The 23,747-nt window shown below is 40.4% G+C and overlaps 1 protein-coding gene across 4 annotated transcripts in view; it reads right to left on the bottom strand.

The window, feature by feature from the left end:
* The window catches only part of WWOX (WW domain containing oxidoreductase), a 695,463-nt gene that overhangs the window by 128,744 nt on the left and 542,972 nt on the right, over positions 1-23,747 (bottom strand). The window contains exon 9 of one of the 4 annotated variants that reach the window (XM_073307996.1): positions 10,123-10,174. The exons of the other annotated variants lie outside the window; for them this stretch is intronic. Coding sequence (XP_073164097.1) covers positions 10,123-10,174 — 52 coding nt within the window. The remainder of the gene's footprint in view (positions 1-10,122; positions 10,175-23,747) is intronic. 4 annotated transcript variants of the gene reach the window in all.

The raw sequence follows: 23,747 nt of genomic DNA, 5'->3' as shown, positions 1-23,747 counted from the left end.
AGAGCTGCGGGGGGCAGGGCCTGCAGATGGTCAGCATCAGCAAAATGTCTCGCGGCCCACAATCAGATTGCCCTGACGGGCCGCAGGTTGCCCACCACTGGTCTAGGATGTTGCATTCATATCACTCTCAATGACACTAATGGAAGCTGTGTGTGCATATCAAGGGAGAATAACTCTCTCACGTACTATCTTTTGATATGGAATAAGAATCCAACCACACTTTAGATGGTAACATCAGGCAAGAGGTCGATAGAGCTATGGGGCACTGATTAGAACACTAGATAGGACTGTTTAGCACTACACAGAGATGCGGAAAGCACAGGTTGGTGTGTATTGATTGCAGAATTTCCACAATCAATGCATTTTAATTTAACTAGTGTACAGTGCCTTTCATCTGCAAGTATTCTCTAAGCCCATAACGATTACATATGCACCACAAGCTTGCAGAATGGCTGAAGAATGCCCTTGTTGCCTACTGCTTAATGAACTGAAACCATGGCGTATCCAGAACTGAAAAATTTGTACCATGCAACTGAGTATGTTCTTTAGAGAAGCTGCCCCCACAGGACAGAAAACCTAAGATGAGAGTTATAGATTTGGCCTTCTTCTGCTAGATGGTGCAGTGTGTTGTAAGGAATAATGGTTGGCACTGATTCAGTTCCTTTGTGGTAAAGTCTGCAGAGGCATCTTAACCTGTCACAGCTAATGGGTTTTACTATGGATGCCAAAACATAACATGGTGAGAGCATTTGAAGAAAGGGGCATGAAAAATATCTAAAGTGTTGGTCGTCTCAGTGGTAATTTAAAAAAAAAAAACAAAAAAAAATTCTCAGATTGGTTTTCAGAAGCTCCACAAATATTAGAGGAGAGCAAATATAATGAAGAAGTAATGAAATAATTGTGGGGGAAAAAGAACTGTAGAAGTTTTCCTAAGTAATACAAAATCATTACAATGTCCTGGTAGACATGCATTTTTAAAGGATGACTGTAATAATGGAAAATTAGACCCCATTACTTATTCATAGGCTTCTGGTTAACACTGTTCTCCATTTAGCGCAGTTCACTTTTATAAATAGTATCTTTAGGAGAGATGCTATTTTTTGGCCAGGTAATGTCAAAAATAGCTATCTGCTTTTGTGAATTAGAGATCACCTATCAACAGTTTATAAGAGTAATTGAAGATAGAGCTTTGACAAGGATTATGGAGAAACTGCCTAGATTTGGAAAAAAGCCCCAAATGATGAAGTGATAAATATTCAGTTTTTAACTCTAGAACTACAGAAACCAATCTGATAAAGGAATTGTAAAAATTTAAAGGAAGAAAACAGTATTTGATGAGTCTACAATCTTTATACTTAAAGGATAGTCAGAAGACCTATAAATCCTCAGTGGAAATAATAATTGAGATTCCTGAAAGCTCTAAAAGGAAATATTAAATATGCAAAATCTTAGTGAAAAGCACAATTAAGGGCATAAATGCCTAAAAGTTTAAAGGGCAAGCTATCTTTCTCAAAGATGTTCCAGTGCTACTTTTTATGTCAGTATAGCACAAGACATTTTTAAAAAGCAGCACTCTTTTTTTTTTAAACACACATTTTTGGATATTTCTCACCTGTTAAATATTGTATAATATTAGAAAATACATTTTAAAAATATGTTGACTGGAATACATGAAATAAAAGACAACAATATTGATTTCTGTTATTAAAAGATTGAAAATTTCACTACTGCAAGTTGTTAAGGTTTGTCAGTGTCTTTTGAGTAGAATAAATGGCATTTATTGATGGGGGGTTTGTGTTTTTTCTGTTCTTTTCATTCATTCTTTCTCTTCTCTTACAATATGCATGGGCCTGGCTGTTTTCCAGCATTAAGAACACTTAACTGCAGAAGTAGGAAATATCTATCTCTGATATAAAAGTCCTAAGGCCTACAGTTGAGTTAGCCCAGCTGTCAGTGAAAGAAAATCCTCCCTCTTCAGTTCCAAGCATTCCAGCATTGCTAATGAATGCTTAGGAGGGTGTCTGTGCCAATCCATTACTTAAACCTGGTGAGTTCTCTTGAGATGGGTATAGGAATACCCACTTTATATTTGCTTACTAAGGGGGCTGATTTTCAGAAGTCCTGAGCATGACTCCACTAGAAGTCAATACAATCTGTGTGCTCTCAGCACCTCTGAATATCAGGTCCTTTAAGATTTGTAAAATATGAGTTGACTGATTATTTCCTGCCAGTCTCCACCCGCCCCCGCCAAAAAAATATGTTTTTTAATTAACTTCCGGAGATAAAATATTTTCATTTTTTGCAATTTTGGCTTGCCCAACAATAGTCATCCAGTATAGCATTGGCCATAGGAAACATACAGGAAAATTTATTTTTCCAGAGCTTTTTTTTTTCTTTTTCTTTTTGATCGCTAACCCCTGACCAATTCTTGGAGTGGCTGCCTTCTCCTGAACTGACATGTTCACTTGTATGCCTAAGTGTTTCTAGCCATGGCAGGTCGTGGGATAATGGACCTTAATATCACGTAATTCTGATAATCATCTTGCTTTTTCTCCCTCGCTTCTGTTGTGACATGATTCTAGCAGCTAAAATCTCCAAAAAACCAGCAGATTTAGAGATTAAAGTTTTTTATCACTTGAAAGATGAGATTCTACACTTCTTTCATATTATTTCATTGCCTGGTAGCCCAAACAGTATTTGAAACACCAGAGGCTAACACGCATTCTAAGTGAAATATCTCAGCACCTTCCATCGCTGTAAAAGCATTTGTCTGTAGCCACGATCATTCTCTTAAAATCGTCACTGGTCCTTCAGTCCCCTAGTGCTTTTTTGTCACTGCCCTTGGACTCAAACCAAGAGCATTTTCACTCTGTAGCTTTTCTGTGTTTTCTTTTTAGGTTGTTGTATATCAGCTGTTGCATTCAAATAGGGGAGTCCCAATATTATTACAACAAAGTTCAGGAAAAAAAACCCCAAGGCAGCCTCACCCCAAATGTATCAACACACATATTTAGTTCTAAACAAATATTCAGATTGCTTGTAATGGGTGTTTTCAAATCACAACCACCTTTACAAATGCTAATTCAGACATATGAAAAACAAATATCACTACTCATCCCAAACGCTGAGGCACACTTCTTGGAGTGTGTTTGTTTTGTGCATCATTAAACACCCTGTACTTTACCAAAGGCAAATACATTACATATGGGTCAGTCGTGGGCTTCAGTGTAAGGAGAGGACTATCATTCCTTTAAAGGGCTGTTTTGATATAATAAAGTTTTAGCTAATATGTGAATGGCAGCCAAGTTCTAAGAGCTAATTCAGCCACATATTCAGGCCATAGTGATTATGCAAGTATAGTACTGAATAGCCTAATCTGTAAAATGATTTTTTTAAAAAAGATTCAGTGGAACAGGATGCCACCATGAGATCTCTCTCCCCTATGCCCTTCCTAAAGATTGGCAGATGTTATGTCATGTTAGGGGAGAATTTTGGGTTGCAGTGTAGTTATGATAACTCAGGCACTGGACTCTCATGACTACTTAATGACAACAGGATCCTGATTATCTGGTTGTTATTTAGTTTTGCACAACTGCTGTTCACTCTCTCTCTCTCTCTCTCTCTCTCTGTATACACAAAAAGAAAAGGAGGACTTGTGGCACCTTAGAGACTAACCAATTTATTTGAGCATAAGCTTTCGTGAGCTACAGCTCACTTCATCGGATGCATTCAGTGGAAAATACAGTGGGTGGATTTATATACACAGAGAACTGTATTTTCCACTGAATGCATCCGATGAAGTGAGCTGTAGCTCACGGAAGCTTATGCTCAAATAAATTTGTTAGCCTCTAAGGTGCCACAAGTCCTCCTTTTCTCTTTGCGAATACAGACTAACACAGCTGCTGCTCTGAAACCTGTGTATACACACATATACTCCTATTCATTCAGGAAGCAGTGAAACAGGACTCCCTGTTGTAAGCTTATTTGTTGTTTCGTGACATCTACTATTTGGCCATTCAGCTCCCATGGTTTCCTCCAGCTAATTTTAAGCTTTGGTCTGTCTCAAGGCCTGACTTAAAATGCTACTCCCTATAGTTCAGTTCCACCTTTAAAGGATGGTTCTTCAGGTCTTAAATCACCAGCATGACTGAAATATATCATGTCAGGCCCAACACACTTGACAGACCAGACAAAGAGATTTGGCAGGCCACCATGAGCCAAGAGTCTATGGAAAATATGGGATTTTTGACACTCCTTTAAAAAATAAAAGGCAATGAAATATGTGAAAAATATGGGATTTTGACACCCTTAAAGAAAAAGGCTGCAAAACATCTGAACTGCCTCAGATACTGCTCTGAAGACTACAAGGTAATGAAACACACTGTCTCCCAGGAAGGCAGTCTCACATGAGCTGGGCGGGGTACGATACATCATGCTAAGTTTCTACTTTTCCATATATTTTTTCTTAAACAGGAACCATCACAGGGTGTGCAATAAATATTTTTCACCAGATATTTCTCATAAAAGCCACTGTCTTGTCAGCTCACCTCTGCTGCCTATGGCAATGCACGTCAGGTGGTGATGATGCATGTTATGGTGCTCTGTGCATAAATATAGATATTATTTAGCATAAATCAGACCCACCTCTAATTATGTAAACTCTATTGCCAAATTAAGGTTAGAAGTTGCCATACTACCAGTATATCCCATTATCATATTCCTGAGAGATACAGCTGTACAGAGAATGAAAACGTGTCTGTGTTTGCAGGTTAAGGGACATACATACTTCACCACACACAAATTCCAATGAACCAAGGTTTCTGCAGGGCTCAGAATCCACCCTCTTCCTCCAACCCGCAGGGGTGTTGAGGAGCTGCAGTGCAACTACTCTACAGCTATTATTCGTGGGGGGGGGGGTGGAGGGATAGCTCAGTGGTTTGAGCGTTGGCCTGCTAAACCCAGGCTTGTGAGTTCAATCCTTGAGGGGGCCATTTAGGGATCTGGGGCAAAAATTGGGGATTAGTTCTGCTTTGAGCAGGGGCTTGGACTAGATGACTTCCTGAGGTCCCTTCCAATCCTGATATTCTATGATTCTATGCTTCTGGGCTGGAACATTAGCTGTCGCACCTCCATGCCCCATATGAAGGGTTCTGAGCCCCTGAATCCATGAATGTGCGTATTCCAGGGCCCCGCCCCAGCTCAGTTCTAATGCTCCCTTCTGTACTCTCTTATTTGGGAAAAAAGCGGATCATCTATCATAGGTGCTAGAACTAGGGTGCTGGGGGTGCTGCCCTGGCTTGAAGTAGTAATAACAACCCAAATACATGGTTTACGCCTTCAGCACCCCCTCTATAAACATTGTTCCAGCACCATTGTCACCTATGGAGTTCTACACGGGCACATAGCAACACAAAGGGCCTTGAACAGGCTGACCCCAGGTGGATGCATTTCATCCACTAGGCACTTAAGGAGCCTAAACTCCTGGGAGAATGTGGTGAGAAGGAAGGAATAAATAGATTAGCCAATATACCTGATATTGATCTGTATCATTTTAGTTTCCAGTTCCAGAGACACAAGTTACTAGCTACAACAGGAAAGGATTTTAAAGTGTTGCATCTTTACAGTGCTCTGTTAGTCTCACAAAATAAATTGCTATTCATCTCTCTCTTTTCAGAGACGGTGGTTGTTTCTACATTATGGGTTAGTCTACACTTGAAATGCTATAGCAGCACGGCTGCAGCTGCAGGTTCTCCCGTCAATGTAGGTAATCCACCTCCCAAAGAGGTAGTAGCTAGATTGACAGAAGATTTCTTCTGTCAACGTAGTGCTGTTTATTCTGGGGATTAGGTCAATTTAACTACGCCACTCAGGAATGTGGCTTTTCCACACTGCTGAGCAACATAGTTAAACCAATTTAATTTTCTAATGTAGACCAGTCCTATAAAAACATGCTTCATGTAAGGATCCAGTACTTCCCTCTTTGCAAAACATTTGGAACAAATCTCCAAAGGTATATGATAAACTTGTGAACATTTAACATGGCTACCAGTTCAACCAGATTTCTCATTTATTTATTTATTTATAGATTAATTTAATCTTCCCCTCAGAATGCTCTTAGAAGTTGTGAAGAGACTACGTTGGGAGGTTTACTCCATTTTGCAGTAGGGAGAAGAGGCAACACAGGCTCATAGGAGGTTAGTTCTCCAATTTACAAAATTATTATTGAGGTATGTTGTTTGTTAGTGCTAATAAATATAAAACAGCAAGAAAATACAAATAAAACTGGAAACTTCAGGAAACAAATGTGTGGGGTTCCCTCTTCCCCCATGATAAGGACTGAGGTAATAGAAAATATGCTTTTGTTGATGTGTGACTACAGAGCTGTTGTACAATAGAAATCTCGTGTAAAAATAATACTTCATAAACTCACTAAGACTAACTAACTAGTCACTAACAAAACTGGCCATCACATAGCAATTGCCAGTAAAGGATTTCTGAGGAAAATGTTGAAAATCTTTCATACCTGACAAAGCCCAATAATTCACTAAACCTGGCACTACTTTCTCAGATTGAGACCGACATCTTTACCAGCTAAGAACCCCAACTGCTAAGCAAGGCAAGTCAGATGATCACTTGGTCCCTGGTGGCTACAGTAGAATTGACAGCCTTTAAATTACTGCCTGAGAAGCATATCACATGCCATCTGACAAAAGGATGAGAGAGGGGAAAAACCCTACAGATTGTGTAACATCATCCATTCCCCTTAAGGGGATGATATGTTTCAGCCTTTCGTGTCTTTAGCCCAAGAAACCAAATGAAAATATATGACTACAAACAACCTGCAAACAGTTCCATATCTATTATACAACTGAAGTCATAAGGAATGAGCTTGCTGAAATAACAAATGAACTTGCAATTGCTTTGCTTCAAATAACTCCCATATGTTTTTTAGATATGTTTGGAAAGACAACTTTTTTAGATTAATAAATACCATGTGACACGTTCAACTCCCGTCCATTGAGGACTGGGCCCAGTCACAGCTAAAAGCTTTTCCCACTTAGAATATGAATGGAGAACAACACAGCACAAATGGGAAAAATAAAATAAATGTTTACAGTTATGGGAATGTGCAAATATGCTGCCTGGTCTCCTAAATGACCTTGCCATACTCCTAGAAACTTTGAATTTCTTCACATGAGACTGCATTCTATGAGGGGGTAGGATGTGGAGAGGAGGGGCAAAGGAAAAATACTTTCCAGGAGCAAGCAAAAGGATTATCAGCGTTGCAGACATTCAACATTCTGTACTTGTTTTACCTGCGTGAGAAGTAGCAGCACTTGCAAACATTTCCCAATGGATCCATAAATGTATTATAAAGCAATTGAAGGGCTAGAAATTATACTGATTCCTATTCCATAATGACATAAAATAAGGTCGTATTATACTTTGAACCCTGGAGTTTGAAAGTTGTGAGAACTTGCCTCCAATAAAAAAAAGTAATATTTTTAACAGTGAAGAGTTCCCCATCCTTCTAAGGGACACACATTTTCTCACAGGGAATGTGGAGTATTTTCAATCCCTTTCCCCATGTTCCACAGGCCCATTTAGGGGTGGAAGGTCGAGAAATTGACTCACTCCCAGAAACTACATCAGCCAGCACTTCTTCTGGTGTAATGGTGGTACATTTAAAAACAGTGATTGGCAAATATGTGCATTTTTCACATGTCCTCTTCTTGAGATTTGTGCATGTATACCTTTAAGAGCTTACTCTATGGCAGGAGTTCTCAACCTTTTTCTTTCTGAGGCCCCCCACCACCAAAATGCCACGGCCCACCTGTGCTACAACTGGTTTTCTGCTTATAAAAGCCAGGGCCGGCGTTAGCCGGTAAAAAGCAGGACAGTTGTCTGGGGCCCCAGGCCACAGGGGCCCCTGCAAAGCTAAGTTGTTTGGGCTTTGGCTTCAGCCCCCATGGTGGAGCACAGGGGCTTCAGCTTTCTGCCCTGGGCCGCAGTGAGTCTAACACTGGCCTTGCTTGGTGGACCCCCTGAAATCTGTTTGAGGCCCCCCAGGGGGCCCTGGATCCCTGGTTGAGAGCCACTGCTCTATGGAGCACTTCCATTGGCTCATAAAGTATGTCTTTATAGATTATTCACTTTATGGCCAAACTCAGCAAAGGAGTTAAATCAGAGGATTGGATGGTCTTTCAGCTCCAGGTGCTTGGAAATCATCAACAACCAAAACCACCTCTGATAACTATTTGGGGGGCCTACATGACAAGGGCAGTCTCAGTGTAATTCTTCATGAACTGGTAAACACAACACCATTGCAATTGACAGTGCCTGGCATTCTTTGTTTCCAGTTTCAGCAGAGAGGTCATAGATTGTGAATTATCCTTTCACCACCAAGTGATGGCCCCTCCTGGACAGGGTTGAAGAACAGTGACAAAGCACCATGGAAGAAACTTGAACTGCTGTTACCCAAGGGGAAAAGCAAGGACTTAGGTGTTTCAAGCCTGTCAGTCTGAAAGCAAGAGAAACAAACAAAATAACCTTCCTAGTATCGTACAGTTCCCTAGATACTTAATGACACTAATGACACTTTGTTCGTTGCCAAAGTTAAAGCAAACATTTCTTAAAAATAACACTTTGCCCAGCACAGCTGCCAGTTTCATCCTTTCTAAACGTTTGTTTTAACTCTATGCCTGACCATAATAGTTAATGTAATCTTAAAAAGAGAGATTCAGCTACGTTCTGAAATATTTAACCATATACCCCAAAACTTCAGCTGAAGCCCTCTTCTTCAACAGCCTCAAAACCAAAGTTAATAAAAATGGAGTGGAACTGGTAGGGGTAATGGTTGTGGGAGAGGGAGGCATTTATTTAAAGCCTATGCTGAGTTTATTCATGACAATCACTCTTTTCTTATTAAATGTCACTGCCACGGATGACTGGTCCGATGTGTGTGATCTAGTTTCATCACAGTGTTTAGTGCACATGTTCATCATGCAGTATGTGACTGTGTAAAGATACTCTAGAGTTTTCATTTCTCTTGGTGTCATTTAATTGCATAGGAGGAGCAGTTTTTGTGCTATCTTTTTTTGAGAAACAATCTGAAATTCGTCTTTGTATTGCAGATGCAGTACATGAATAAACGTTAAATGATGGTTAGGCAGGACTCTCCTTGGGCCACTGCATCATTAAGATCTGGAATATGGAACACATATCCTTGCAAAATCTTTTCTTTGCTTTAATACTGCACGAAAAGCCTATTTGAAAGATCAGGAAAAGAGATGCTATTAAACTATGGAGAAGAAAATCACAAGATCATTAGTATTACGCATTAGTGTTTTTAAAATTTTTATGATCTTTGAAAAACACCTTTGAAAGAGACACTATGACTTTAAGATACTATTTTACTGCCTGTTCACCACTATCCAGTTGTAGCAAATACATCTAGTTATTGTATTAACCATGGTAGCCTTATTTTAGACTCTCTAAACCAGATCTATGACCCTTTTCTGAATGTGTTGTGCAGCTCAAGCAAAGCAAAGCAGCTGAAGAACTGCCACAAAGGGGCAACCAGGGACTCCCTTTATCTAGGAGAATTTTTCAGGTGACGTTAAGCCAGTCATCTCTACATCACCACTTCTGGAGTTGTTTGAAATAGGGGCACATCAAAGATAGTTTAAGCACTAGATGAGGCAGGGCCCGAGCATGCTGCAGCAATCCTTGCCAGCGGAACGCTTCCTTGAAAGCCATTATAAGACACAAGTTAGAGAAGGGCTTGGGCTGCTCTAATTTGTCCTAGGGACTGCTTTGGGTCCATGCCAGCCGCAGAATTGGGGGGAACATGAGGATGAAAAACTGTCTTTCCCCTCCCTCAGCTGCACTGTGCTCTGGAGCAGCAGAGTGTTTAACTTTTCATATCCACAACATTAGTCCAATGTTTCTTAACAGTTGTTTAGTGGGCCACTGAGATTTTATTGACGGTGGACACCAGCCATTTCAACTTTACCCCTTCAGCTGATTCATTTGGTCCTTCTAAAAAAGAAGATGACAAGGTGGAGGAGGTAATATATTTTATTGGACCAACATCTGTAAAATAAAAATAAAAGATATTACCTTCTCCACCTTGTCTCTCTAATATCCTAGGTCCAACACAGCTATAGCAACACTGCAAACAAAAAAATAAGAAGTTGGTTTGCCATCAGGTTAAAACACTTTTAATAATGGTAAATAAATCTGATTGTGAATAAGGATGGCTGTAATGGGGTTAGGGTGTGACAGAATCACTGCACTGCCAGCTTTGCAAGTTTTTAAAAGGTTGTATTTTTAGGCTTCCTTTCATGTTTCCTGATTTGATAAGTACATCCCTTTGTTGAAAATCGAATGATTTTTAAACTTCTCAGTACTTTACTGAACTACATTAAGAAAAGATATCTGATTTTTACACATACATATTGTACTAATCAGACAAAACAATGTAGAGTCCGTACACTAGACAGTCCCCACAGCAAAATATCTTAACTCTGAAATGTCCTAGATCCACTAATGCCAAATGAATAATGCAGACAATCAGAAATTGCTATATTAGGGATGATAATATCATTGCCTTTGCCCACAGCCTTTCTACCATTGTATGTTCCTAACTTTTATTTCAAAATTCTCAGGTCAGTTGAAAGCTCTAACAACCATAAAAACATCAATAATACTTATCACTAACACTTTTCAGCCATAGATCTCAAAGTAATTTACAAAGGTGGGTTAGCATTATTATCCCCATATTTTCACAGATGGGGACATGTAGGCACACTGAGGTTAAGTGACTTGCCCAAGGTTACATGGCAATCCAATGGCAGAGCCAGGAAAAGAACTTAGGTTGCTTAACGCCCACTTCTGAGCCCTAGGAGAAGTTCTGAACTAGCATACCTCTGTACATCAGATCTGTGTGTAAATTAAATGGTACTGTGAAGAAAACATGAAAGTTCATAGATATATAGTAGATATGGTTTTCAAAGGATAAAAGACAAAGGACGGAAATTGCTATGTTCTTATGATTATGTCACTTTTCTTCTTTAAAATTTCCTAATCATGAAATTAATATCAATAATCAAAACCACAAACTGATATTTGCATACCAATCTATTCATTTCTAAGATTTGGGATACATTGTTTTAATTTGAAGCACACAGCAAAAGAAGCATCAGTATTCTCAATGAAATTCCATTGGGTACTTGTTTCTGAAATCAAAGAGCATGAATTTCTGGGAGAACAAGGTAATTCAGGAAATAAGGTCTCTTGAAAGCAGCTGACATAGTGCATTGTGATGCAGCCTGATCTGGTTATGCAGTTTTGTCTAAGTCTGCAGGATTTGGCCCAATGCCTTTCACTTGAGAAAATCTGGATCTGATTCACCACTGCATTACTGCAGCATTTCTCTATTGCAATCCATGGAGTTACAGCAGGCTAAAACTGGAATATTGCAGGGGTGAGTCCAGCCGCATAAATTTCACCCATCTCTTCTATATTAAAAAAAGCAAGGGATAAAAATCAGTATGCATGTTTCAGTACTCAGCTATTATTTCACCAATAACCAGGTGGTAGTGTAACTTTCACAGTTAAAGGCTGCTAAATTAGACCTATTGGAAAATGAACCCGAGTATGAGAAGTTAGTCCTTCCTCCATACTTCTTATGAATGACTCATCTTTAATGGTAACTCTAATTTTATTTCATAACATCTCTCTGCATGAACATTTTTCATGTCTTTTAACTAGTTTTTCCCTTCACACAGGAGATCACCATTAATTTAAATAAGCTGAGAATCAGTTTAAATAGATGGATTCTGTTACTCTCCACTGACACCTCTGCAGTTTATTATATAAGTAGTTTACTGCAGCAAAGTCATTATGTTGAGTACAACTACCAAATGCCTTCTATTTGTTATACTTCTAAACCAGTGTACAACCACCTTCCTCCCAACACATAATCACTGCTGTATCACACCTTCACTTCTACCATTTGTTTGCACTTGACATTTCTCTTCTCTTTTCTTTTGTGTAATATACTGTAGTTTATCACATACGTGATTTATTACTGGAACATTACTGTATGAGGGGCAAAACTTGTTTAAAATAAAACCAACAGCTAGAGCAATCCCTGAGGGCAAAATGTACTTTTGCTTAATTTCTCTTCTGTGTATTACACACTATATAATTGCTTAAAACAGAAGCAGCTCATACAAATTTTGCTTGGCTCCCAATATCTGGCTTCAGAGAGTACACTCAAGTTACAGGCTCTGTTTTGCTACAAATCCATTGCACCCCCTAAAGTAACTCAAAGAGATCACTTATAGAAATACTCCAAACTGCCTAAGATAAATCAGTTAGTAACACCAAACCACAGCATGTTGCTAAAGGATATATAAAACAAGCCACAGTATTGCTAAGGGACATTTTATACATGCATGGATTTTGCATTCCTTGCCACCTTTTTTACAATGCACTAAATAAAGTCAGAGGACCATAGACATTTGATATGGAAAAGATCTGTTCGATCACTTAGTCCATCCAAATGCCAGTTGGGGATTGTTTCCTTCATTTCCTAATGTTTTGACAAGTCTAGTTTTAAACGTACAATATGCCAAGTAATGAGGTTTCCACTACTTTCCTCAGGGAAATACATTTATATGACAACTTTCATCACAAAGGATCTCAAAGTGTTTTATGAAATATGCAAACAAATCAATTCCCCACTGGAGTAAAGTCACTTATGAGAAACAGGGTGGCAGCCAGGGAGAAAATTATTTTTAGTACATTGCAAAATTCTGGGAGAAAAATTTCTGCCTAAGGACAACGTCACAAACCCCCAGACTTATGAAAAGTGATAGGGAATCATAAATGTCCATGGAAAGCAAACAGGACCTTGTTTTTCAAGTAATCTTCCTAACGGTCCCCACACAGTAAACTGCATGGAACCCAAATTAGCTACCTTAAAAAGGAGAAGGACTTAGTCAACTCTGGTGGCATTTGGACATCTGGTTCCAAAAAGTTGAGGTAATTCAACCCTCCTGCTTAAACCACAAAGCCATCCCCTCCAAAAGATTAGCCATGGAATGTTGACATATTCTAGAAATGTCTATTGCGGAACATGTCAATCTCTTTGGAGTAGCCTGTTCCATTGTAGGATCTTCTTTACAGGGTTGAACATTGACGCAGTGGTGGCAGACATTGTGTCCCATTGTGGATGGGCTAACATGGTGAGAATAAGCCTTCAAAGAATTTCTTAGTGACACCAGTCCATGTTCATGGGGAGAAACTGCAGCAGATTTTATTCTGAATCTTCCTTCCCTACCATTCATTTCTGGGTGTGGGAGTTGTTTTCAAAACTTCAACCCCTTAGCACATGATCAGTGTTCAACCAGGAGATAGTCTCATAAATGGGGCACGAGTTACATGTGTACTTGGTTAAAAGTACCTTGCTTTGACTGGCAAACAGACCTTGCTTCTTAGATACCCTTCTCCTGGATACACTCAGACTGTTATCTCAACTGGACTACGATACTTTGAAACATATTTATGTTATTCAGGAAGACCTGGGTCACAGTAATTATTCTGAAAGGTATTTCCACATTAGATTACCACAGAAAACATCTTCTTTGAGTGTTATCTTTCACACCTAGGTAAAGGTCACTTTCTGTAAACATGGCCATAGTCATAAGACAGCATACTGGGCTGATATGGATCTTTGGTCTGACCCAGTATGGCCATTCTTATGTTCTTAACTTCTCTTTTGGGCCTCTCTCAGTCAGGTTATTTACTGTCACCAAGAGGTTGGCACTGTAGTGTTTTCTGTCTTGTTCCATGCATGTTGGTCAAGTGAAAAGAATCTGACATACCTGCTTTATGTTAGTATGCCTGCTCCCTCAGGCAGCAGTTTGACATGTCACAAGCTAACTTTGGCATGGTTACAGCAGGTGCACCCAATAACCACAAACCAGGTGTGTCATATTCTTAGCTCTTCAGTGCTGTTCACACAACTTTCACTTAAAGTGGAGAAAGTAAAATCTTCTGTTGTGGACAGAATTTAGCAGTTGTGTGTTAATGTTCAATAGTGACATTAATAAACCACTGTGCCCAACTGGCTTATCATTGTGGCCTGTGTTTGTAAGGGAAAAATGGCAAGTCATTTGATTCTGTGTTACTCAATTTTTGTGTGCTGAGATATGAGTCTTTGTTCATTTCTAAGTATCGGTATAAGGAACATGGGTGTCATTTCTTATGGTTTTGCAAGTTGGAGAACCATTGCACTTTTCATAAGTTGTCAACTCAATGTTGCAGACACAATTAATGCAATTCCCAAATATCTGCATTTGTTGGCCTGATGGCATCAGTAATGGGCTACATTAGAAATGCAGAGACAGACAGATAACACATCTTTTTCCTATAGCTTAGCTCAGCTCTTCCCAAGTCTCTTCTCAGCAATGAGATAATATTGGCAGATAAATGAATATGGATCATTACCAAAAAACCCAAACACTCCATTTTCCTCCCCATAGTCCAGATTTCAAAAGCCCAGTCAAATATCTTCTGGGCCGTAATATTTTTTTTTACAGTCACAATGTAACATGCTTCCTTAAATTTCACAGTGTATCTATCTAAAAAAGAGTGAATGAATGTTGGAGTCATATCCTAAGTGATTTCATGATACAAGAGCAGATTATATGGTCACAGGAGTACAAAGGGTGGCAACTTCACTATCAGACAAAATATCTCAAACACAATATGCTGAACACTTAAAACCAGGAAGTATGCTGTACGCTGCACTTGGAAAAGAGCATGCTGCACAGTAAATATCCTAACACGATATAGCAGTTTACTTTCTTGAGAACACCAGAATCCTCCGTTTTTAATCCTGACAGACAATGATCCATACATATTAAAGTCAATAAAAAACAAAAATAAAACAACCAGATGAATATATGGATGCTATCAGAATGCCGTATTTTAAGCTTCTTGTATGACGGCAGTACCACTGGTGATATGTTAGGGGTGACATTGCCATGTAAACTATGGCTCCTTTAGTGAAGGGTTAAAATATCTTCAATGAAATGGGACCACGCAACATTATTTACCACAGAAGGAGACAATAGTCATATCAAAATCTCCACCCTTTATATCTAGTTATTTATTTATATATTTTGGCTCAAAAGATTCTTTGGTCACACGTCTAGACCAATGACCTGGACAAGGCCAGACAAGCCAATGTTATGTTGACTTTGGAACCTGACAGCCAGTTCTACAACCACTTTTGACATTGAGATGGGAAGCCAGTGCCAAAGCAGCATATTTAAGTCAAGAGCTGCCAGAAATCACATATCCATACCCCTCTCTTAAAGTAACTAGAGCCCAAGGATTTGGAACACAGGAGAATGTTGTTCGGGTAGCACCAGCTAATGTTATACCTTCTAATAATACCTACCCAATACATATATCTGTACAATACTAGTACGGAGGAAAATGCAACAGCATACATATCATATGAGCCTTGCATTGTTGTTTACGTTGCTAAATAAGGAAAGGCTCAGGATGTCGTGAAACACCCCACTTTGTACATATTATTCGGTGTTGCCACTCTATATGCTTGTGTCATACACTGTCTTGTCAATTTTTTTTAGAATTGGTAGAAATCTTATTTTTTTCTGAATGCAGAAAATCATTACGGTTCTTGAAAAACAGTCAGTGGAAATTGTGTTGTTATCTCCCCTTCCAAAGGATTCTATATTTGTGATGGACTCAAATGTCAATAATCCCGAGTGGAAAACTACTGAATCCTTCCCTTATCAAGGGATTGTTACATTTCTTTCTGCTTTTGAGGAATTTCACAGTGGATAAACTCTTTGAGGAGGGTGGGGGGAGGAACAAGCTTTGCTACTTTACCTATATTTTGTCAGATAAACTAATTGCTTTATATGTTTTTGAACCAACATGGACTTTCTCATTACTTGTATCTGAATGGCAAACTTCACTTCACTGCCTACCAAATTAAAACGTAACTCCTTGAAAGCTTCCGTGAACTGCTTCTGTAGAGCACAGTGCTCATAAACCCCTTCCTGCAATCCAGAGAGATCTTTTTAATAAAATCAACTAAGCTATCAATGAAGTATACATGAAAAATCATTTAAAAAAATAGAACCATTTAATATCACACAATTTCAGAAGCCTTTTGCAACATTTTACAATTGCATTAGACCACTGCAGGTCTCCTTTGCACTTGCAATGATGCCCCTTTCAATTTGCATTTAAAAGACAGTAAATTGCAGGGTTCATAAACATTTTTATCGTGATTTATTGAAGACTAGAATGTCACTCTTGTTCTTCACACTTTAGCAGTCCTGGGAATCAGCTGCAGGGTTGTATGTGTAATCTTGCTTTACCCATAAACTACACAAGAAAAAGCCAGTTCTGATTTTTCTTCTTGAAAAGATTTGCAGCAATATTTTACATCTATATTTATCTTTCACTTATAATATGACCTATTTTATTCAGCCTCCAAGTTAAAACCAGGTTTCTATAATTTATGAAGTACTAGGCTTGCAAATTAGATCTGTTTAAAGGCAGGTTTCCATTATACCAATGAACAAAGGATTCTCTCCCCACCCCAAATGCAAAAAAAATCCAGAGACAATAGGTTTTGTTTGACGAACAGATAACTTCACTATGCAAGAAGGTAGTGTTCTATATTTTAATTTAAAAACAAACCAACAACCTCTCCCCCTGTCCAAAAAAAAGCTTTAGATTTTGGATATTCTAAAGGTTGCACTTCTTGAAAGACAAAAGGAGAGTTACAGTTGGGCCTCTAACAGTCCCCTCCTCCTTCTCAGGCAGCAAAGTCATAAAAGAAGGTAAACAGTGCCAAGAAGTGTTGTTTATAAGGGCACGGTGATCTTTCCTGCATCCCAGTGGAGTTTTCCCAGAGGGAATCTACAAACCTCCCTGCACAAATAGCATATAAAAGGGGAGGGGGGCAACTTGCACCTCATTTGCCCTTCCAATGACCAAGAGCAGGTATATCTTTCTACTTTTTTCACATTACAATAATGGCTTCACAGCTCTTGAAAAGGGCGCTAGTGCAACAGCAAATGGTGCATGACACGCTGAAGCCCTGGTCTTTGTCGCAACAGCTCCGCTCCAAAGAAAGTCCTTCCTTGCCTTCTTTTCCTTGCCATTAACTGTGATGAAATGAGTTTTTCCCCCTTTTGATTCCACCCCCCACTGTCTATTACAGTCTGACCTGATTGCACTCATGCACAGATTATTTCATAGAAGACATCCTTTTATTCAGGTTTGCAAGTTCATGCCTGCAAGGTTATCTGTTCACAAAGCAACGCCTCATTCCTTGTATTCATTTTTTTTTTTGAAATCTGATCTCATTGATAAGAACAAGACCATTCACATTGCATTTGTCAGATAAGGAGCTCCATGCTGGAGTAATAATTTTTTGCGACTATTGTCAGGGCTCTAGTTAAAATTCATCAACCGATAAAAATGCAAGTATTGTAAAAATAACCTTTGCATCAAAAGTGTCAGTCCAACAATTTTTTTTTCAAGGCACATTATGTCCTTCTCCTTAATAGCAATTTATTAGAGCTGTAGCAAGATGCCTTTTTCAAAATTTTAAGCACTATTTTAAAATGTTATCCCGGTTCCAGAGTTGTCATTGGTAGCACTGAACTTGAAGGGGAATAAATATGTAGAGGATCCATGTTCCACTGATTGTTTGAATTAGGTTTTGATTAATTTTAATCAAACACTTTACTCAATTTTGATATGTAACCATTTCCAGACATAATAAACAAATGAATCATGTCAAGAGGACTGTGACACTTTGAACAGCAGCACAACAAGGAAACATAGTATATGTGACCTGACATTAATGAGACTTTGGGATCACCAGGAAGCTGAGCTGATAATATTTAAGTTCATTGTAAGAGAAAACTCTACCCACAGTGCAGCTGTGCTAAAAATGACTGAGCAGAACACACACACACACACAAGGTCAAAGCAGCAGGATGGCAGAAGAAAGAACAAAAAGCCATCAACAGACTGGCCTTTTGCAACACTTTGTGACAAAGAGTTGTAAAGAAACAAACATAGGATTTAGCCAGGAGAGCATGCAAACGTGTTATATAAATATTAGCAAAAGGCAGATGCTAGAACTACAAGCCCTCCCCATAGCACAAAGAAACCAGTGCCCAAATTAAAAGACAGCAAAAGTCTCACAAGGCAGTGTGCTGAATTGAACAGCACAGGACCCTGTCTCTGTCTCTGAGAGAGGCCCCGGTACACCCAGGCCTGCAGCTGATAACACTGTAATAGTCCTCCTTTGAGGACTGGGGCTCCTGTGTGCTGATTACTCATTTATCACACCTGGCAGCCCTGCTGAACTATAATTACTCTTCTCTTATCCTGCTGCACTGTCATGTCCGAGAGGAGAAGAGAGGCAAAGGCTCCTGCTAATGACACATTACCCTCTTGACAAGCACTTGAAGGTTTTATTGTAAATATTCAAGATATAAAACATCTGAGATTCTCTTTTTAATTATAAAAAGCAATTTTCAGTGCCTCCCATCCCCCCACCCCAAATAGTAAAGTTTAGCCACTGTTATCCTCTGCTCACTGCGAACACACAGATTTTTCTTTGTTGCGTTAACTCATTGCTTGGAGGTAACTTCGGTATCTGAGTGAACTTATCACACGGAATGCTTGGGAAATATGTCATTTGAACACGCATCACTCTCTCACAAAAGTTACATTTTCACCCCAAAAAGAGGGGGAAATGTGCATTTATATGAAAAAATATAAATGAAAAAAGCACTAAATAAAGCGCAAAACGGATAAAGAGTGAGCTGTTTATTGCGTGATTTTCAGAAGATGAGTCTCTTACCAAAGGAAATGCCGTTTCGAAACGAAACATTACAGATTTATGCATTGTTACTGGAAATGCAGCCTTAGTATTTGTAGCTCCCTAGACTGCTGGGAGGGGGAAACGAAGCCCTGGAATAGTAATTTCCTCTAATAATCCCACTATCAGACAGGGTGTGGTCCAGGAGTTGTAGAGATTACAGAGAGCCCCCAAAAGGTGGGGCTCCTAAACATTCACTTGCAGTATATGTGTTTAAAGCCAGTCTGGGTTATATCCTCACTAAGTACTTACATATTGTGATGAGAGAATCTGCCCACTATTTTAGTAATAATCTGAGTTCATTTATTTGCCACCTCCTAGAATGCAGACTGCCTTCTTCCAGAGGGGGAACATGCCTAGACATCTTTATTGGGCCACTTTGATGTGATTTCTTCCATTTAGCTTTTCCTTTGCTTAACTATTAAATTGCCATATGGGAACGTGAATGTCCTTCTATAACATTCATCCGAGTGATGGGAGGAAAACACAGAAAAGGCCAGCAGCCAAAGTTTTAATAATATCTCTAAAAGTGCTAGAAAAAAATCGAAATACATAATTAACAGAGAAGAACACCTTGGGATGAATGCACATAACTGTCACCTAATCGTAACACTCAAATTGTATCCGGTACACCTGTAGTGTATTGTCCAGGTAGAACCGTTAGACCTCCAGATTTAACTGTGTTCCCACATGTAAAAAGACCCAGTTTAAGCTTTGCCCTCACTGTTTTACAGGGCTGCTGAGAGTGCTTATAATATTATTTAAAAAAACCAATGATGCAGGTGTGGTGTATTCCTTTTTCTTTTTTTTTGTACAGATCAGAAGAGTACCAGAGTGGCTGGCCTGTGTAATACTGAAGAGAGGATGTAGTGTGATAAACTCAACACAAGGAAAACTGCTACACTTTTTTGGAGGTATGTAAAATTGAGATTGATCAAGGAAGTGGTGTCCAGATCCAGATTTACATTTAGGGCAGTGTTTGGGTCAGAGACCAAGTCAGAGTTAGAATTCAAGTTCAATGGCACCAAAAATCTCGAAGTGTTTTCAGGAGATTTCAGCCCAAGGTGGTAGAAGTCTTCTGAGATCACCTCTTTTTGTGAGTTATCATATGCTTTCAATTCAGAAGCTGAAAATAGCCCCCTTCTGGTCTTAGATCTCACAAGGATCAAAACACAAATAATTACTGGCAAATTCAAATTTCCTGACACTCAAAGGAGTTTGGATGTGGGCTCCTGATTTGGTCATCTCTAATTGAAATATACTGGGATCTTGTTTATACTTAGGAAATCTTATGACTATTGCTGCGTACATTCTCGGACGAAAAGTTATGCAGTTAATACAGATGGTTTTCTATTAAAACACTAGTACAGGGGTCGGTAACCTATGACACGCATGCCAAACACGGCACGCGAGCCAATTTTTAATGGCACGCTGCTGTCTGCCGGACCCGGGCAGACAGCAGTGAGCCACTAGAAATCCTGCCCGGCCTGGCCCTCTCTTTTCTGCCCACCGCTCTCTCCTTGAAGGGCAGGCAAGCTTCCCCCTCCCCCTGCCTCTTCCCCCAGCGTTCTGGGTTCCAGCCCCTCTTCCTCTCCCTCCCTGCAGCCTTGCTATGGAGCGGGAGAGGTAAAAGCAGAGCTGCAGTGCGCTTTCTGCTCTGGGGACCTTGGGGAAGGGGGTGGAATCAGGGCATACCCCCTCCAGTCCCCTGCCATGAGCCGCTCAAGGCAGGGGGCTGGGAGCACACCCACGACCCCAGCCCACACCCCTCAGCCCTCGCCTCTGAACCCTACACACCCCCCAGCCCTCTGCCCTGACCCTGAACCCTCCTCACACACACCCAGCTCTCTGCCCTCACCCCTGCACCCCCACACAACCCCAGCCCTGACTCCGGCACCCCCCACACATATCCAGCCCCACCCCCAGCTTCCTGCCCTGACTCCTGTACCAAATGGGAGCTCCTGATCCCCCCGCCCATTCCCACCTGCAATCCTCGCACCAAATGGGAGCTGCCCAGGTAAGCGCTCCACACCCAAACCTCCTGCCTCAACCCTGAGCCCGCTCCCTCATTCTAGCTCCTGGGCAGACCCTGCACCCCAGCCTGCTCCTTCACCTCCAGCCCTGTGCTCAGTGCACTCCCACCCTCAGCTCAGTGCAGAGAGAGGAAGAGAATAACTAGAACCAGGGAGAAGGTAGATACCGACTCTATGTGGACAGGGCCAGGACTCCAGACCGGCAGCAGGCTGAGCGGGGTCAGCAGCTGGGACCCTGGCTGGCAGGAGCTAGCAGACTCCTCAGCTGCTCAGCCCACTCTCAGTCTGGGGTCCCGGCCGCCAGCCCCGCTCAGCCCGCTGCCGGTCTGGGGTTCTGGCTGCCTGCCCCTGGCCAGCCGGGGTCCAGGCCGCAGGTCCCACTCAGCCCGCTAGGTGAACAGAACCCTAGGCGGGCTCTGGGCTGAGCGGGCCAGCGGCGTAAGATCAGCATTTTAATTTAATTTTAAATGAAGCTTCTTAAACATTTTGAAAACCTTGTTTACATACGACAATAGTTTAGTTATATAATATATAGACTTAGAGAGAGAGACCTTCTAAAAAACGTTAAAATGTATCACTGGCACGCGAAACCTTAAATTAAAGTGAATAAATGAAGACTCGGCACACCACTTCTGAAAGTTTGCCGACCCCTGCACTAGTAGAAGTGGGGATTAGATGACCCGATAGGATTTTCTCCACCTCTAACTGAAAGGATTGTCTAAAAATGTGTGTGCATCTTGTGTTGTCATTTCATGTCAGATAAAATGGAGAGCAAGAAAAGAAAATAAAAAAGTTTGAAGAACAAAAATAACTGGTAGAAGATTCTGGGAAGGGATAAAACAAAAACTATTGTTTTACAGCATTAAAGTGTAAAAAAAGCCCATGCAATTGTATGCACAAAAATACACATATAAAATGCTTGCACTAATACCATGATTGGGCCAAAAACTGATGGTTTGCATCGGTAGTTCTAACTTGCCATTTCTCGTGCACATACCCAAATTCAGGGTGCAAATGCAGTAAAAGTGCACTCAAATTAGTCATGCAACTGTGAGAGCAGACTCCCATGTCTAACTTTGATGTTCTTAAATATACTGACACTGTTCATTGCCTACTTCCATATTGGCATACAATACTCTGGGAAAAATATAGCAGTCATCAAATACTCTGGTGAACCTTGGAAATTATTTTCCCTATATCTCTTTGCCTTGAGCCCCTTACTATCTCTGCTGGCTTTGCTTTCAACTAAAGAACTTACAGGGAGCAAGTGATGGAAAAGGGAAATTCTGAACCAAAAACAGAGGATAATATATTCTTTTCACTATTCCTTTCAGGTGCCCACTATAATATCAAATTGTTGTACATGAAGACTACAAGTTCCAAATTCATGGAAGCTGTGACCTGTCTGTGACTTTTGCTGCTGCGGCTCCGTGGTTTCCCCTACCACCATGGTGGCTGGAAGCTGTGAAGTTCCCCCTCCACCCATGGCGGCTGGGAGCTGCAGGGTGACCATACTTCCCAAAGAGAAAATGGGACATCCCAGCTGCTCACCCAAGGCATCTCCCTACCCTCACGCAAGGCTGTAGCCCGTCGCTGGAACCCTAACGAGAGCCCCCTCAGGAGGTTTGTCACCTGTCGCTGGAACTTTGCAGGGGGCCCCTGTCACTTATCGCTGGAACCTTGCCAGGGCCCCACTGGCTGTCAGTTCCAGAGTCCTGCCGCCTCTGGGGCTGAAGCAGAGAACGTCATGGAGGTCCCTGGAAGTCACGGGTTCCTTGGCTTCCATGACCTCCATGACATAAATGTAGCCTTAACCATGATCCATCCTGATCAGAGAAGTTCAAGACAAAACACTGCATACCAGGCTCTGTAGTGATCATGCTCTGTACATCTTTATTATAGATCAAAATGGATGCAATTTGCTTCTTCTCCTCCTCTTCCTCTATTTTTATTCTACAGTCTAAATGCAGTTCTCAAGTGGGAAAGTCTGAGTGACCCTAAAATAAGGAGTATGTGTAAGATGGACACTGGCTATTCTTGAAAGGGAAACTGATGCACTAGACATCAAAAATTAGTGTCCAGGTCTCTTGCCTAGTTGGCTTAACAAGTTTAATGCCTCTGATAGCCATTCTGACATGAGTAGGCATGAGTTTCTTGTCAAGAGCAAAGTAGCATGTGTGATTGCTGAGAAAACAGCAGTACATTACACATTGCTGTGAAAATTGCAAACATTTAATGAATTTAAACGTCCTGCCAAATTGACATACATGAGGATTGAAAATGGCAGCAATAAAAGTCACTCAGACTTATACATATCAGCTCAAGGTGGGGCTTGGAGTACGCTCATGATTTAAAAAGTGGCTACTGCAGCTATTTTGTAACAAATGACAGGGATTTATACATATCACTGACTGAGTCCTCTGTAAAATACTTTGCTGTCATCAGACAAAAGCTATTCAATGATCTTAGAGAGAAATGATTAAAATGAGTATCACACTACTAATTACTGAGCAAACCCCAAATATTCAAGCTCAATGAAAGACAGTGTGCTATGTATGGGTAAAACTAAGTCATTATCATTCAACGTGCTCTTAAGAGAATTTGTAGTGGTCAGGCTTCAAATGACCATTTTCTCAGACTTTTAAAAATCATTTTAGGTTCCTAGACTGAAATATCAAACAGTCCTGCTGAACCAGAATTATTCTACTTCTATCTCTTTCTGCCTTCTTCTGTCAGAAAGCTACAGAGCATAC

Source organism: Lepidochelys kempii, chromosome 12 (assembly GCF_965140265.1).
Source record: "Lepidochelys kempii isolate rLepKem1 chromosome 12, rLepKem1.hap2, whole genome shotgun sequence".
In the NCBI taxonomy this organism is placed as follows: Eukaryota; Metazoa; Chordata; order Testudines; family Cheloniidae; genus Lepidochelys; species Lepidochelys kempii.
The sequence above is the reverse complement of the archived record's forward strand: the minus strand, read 5'-3'. Positions and strand labels throughout refer to the sequence as shown.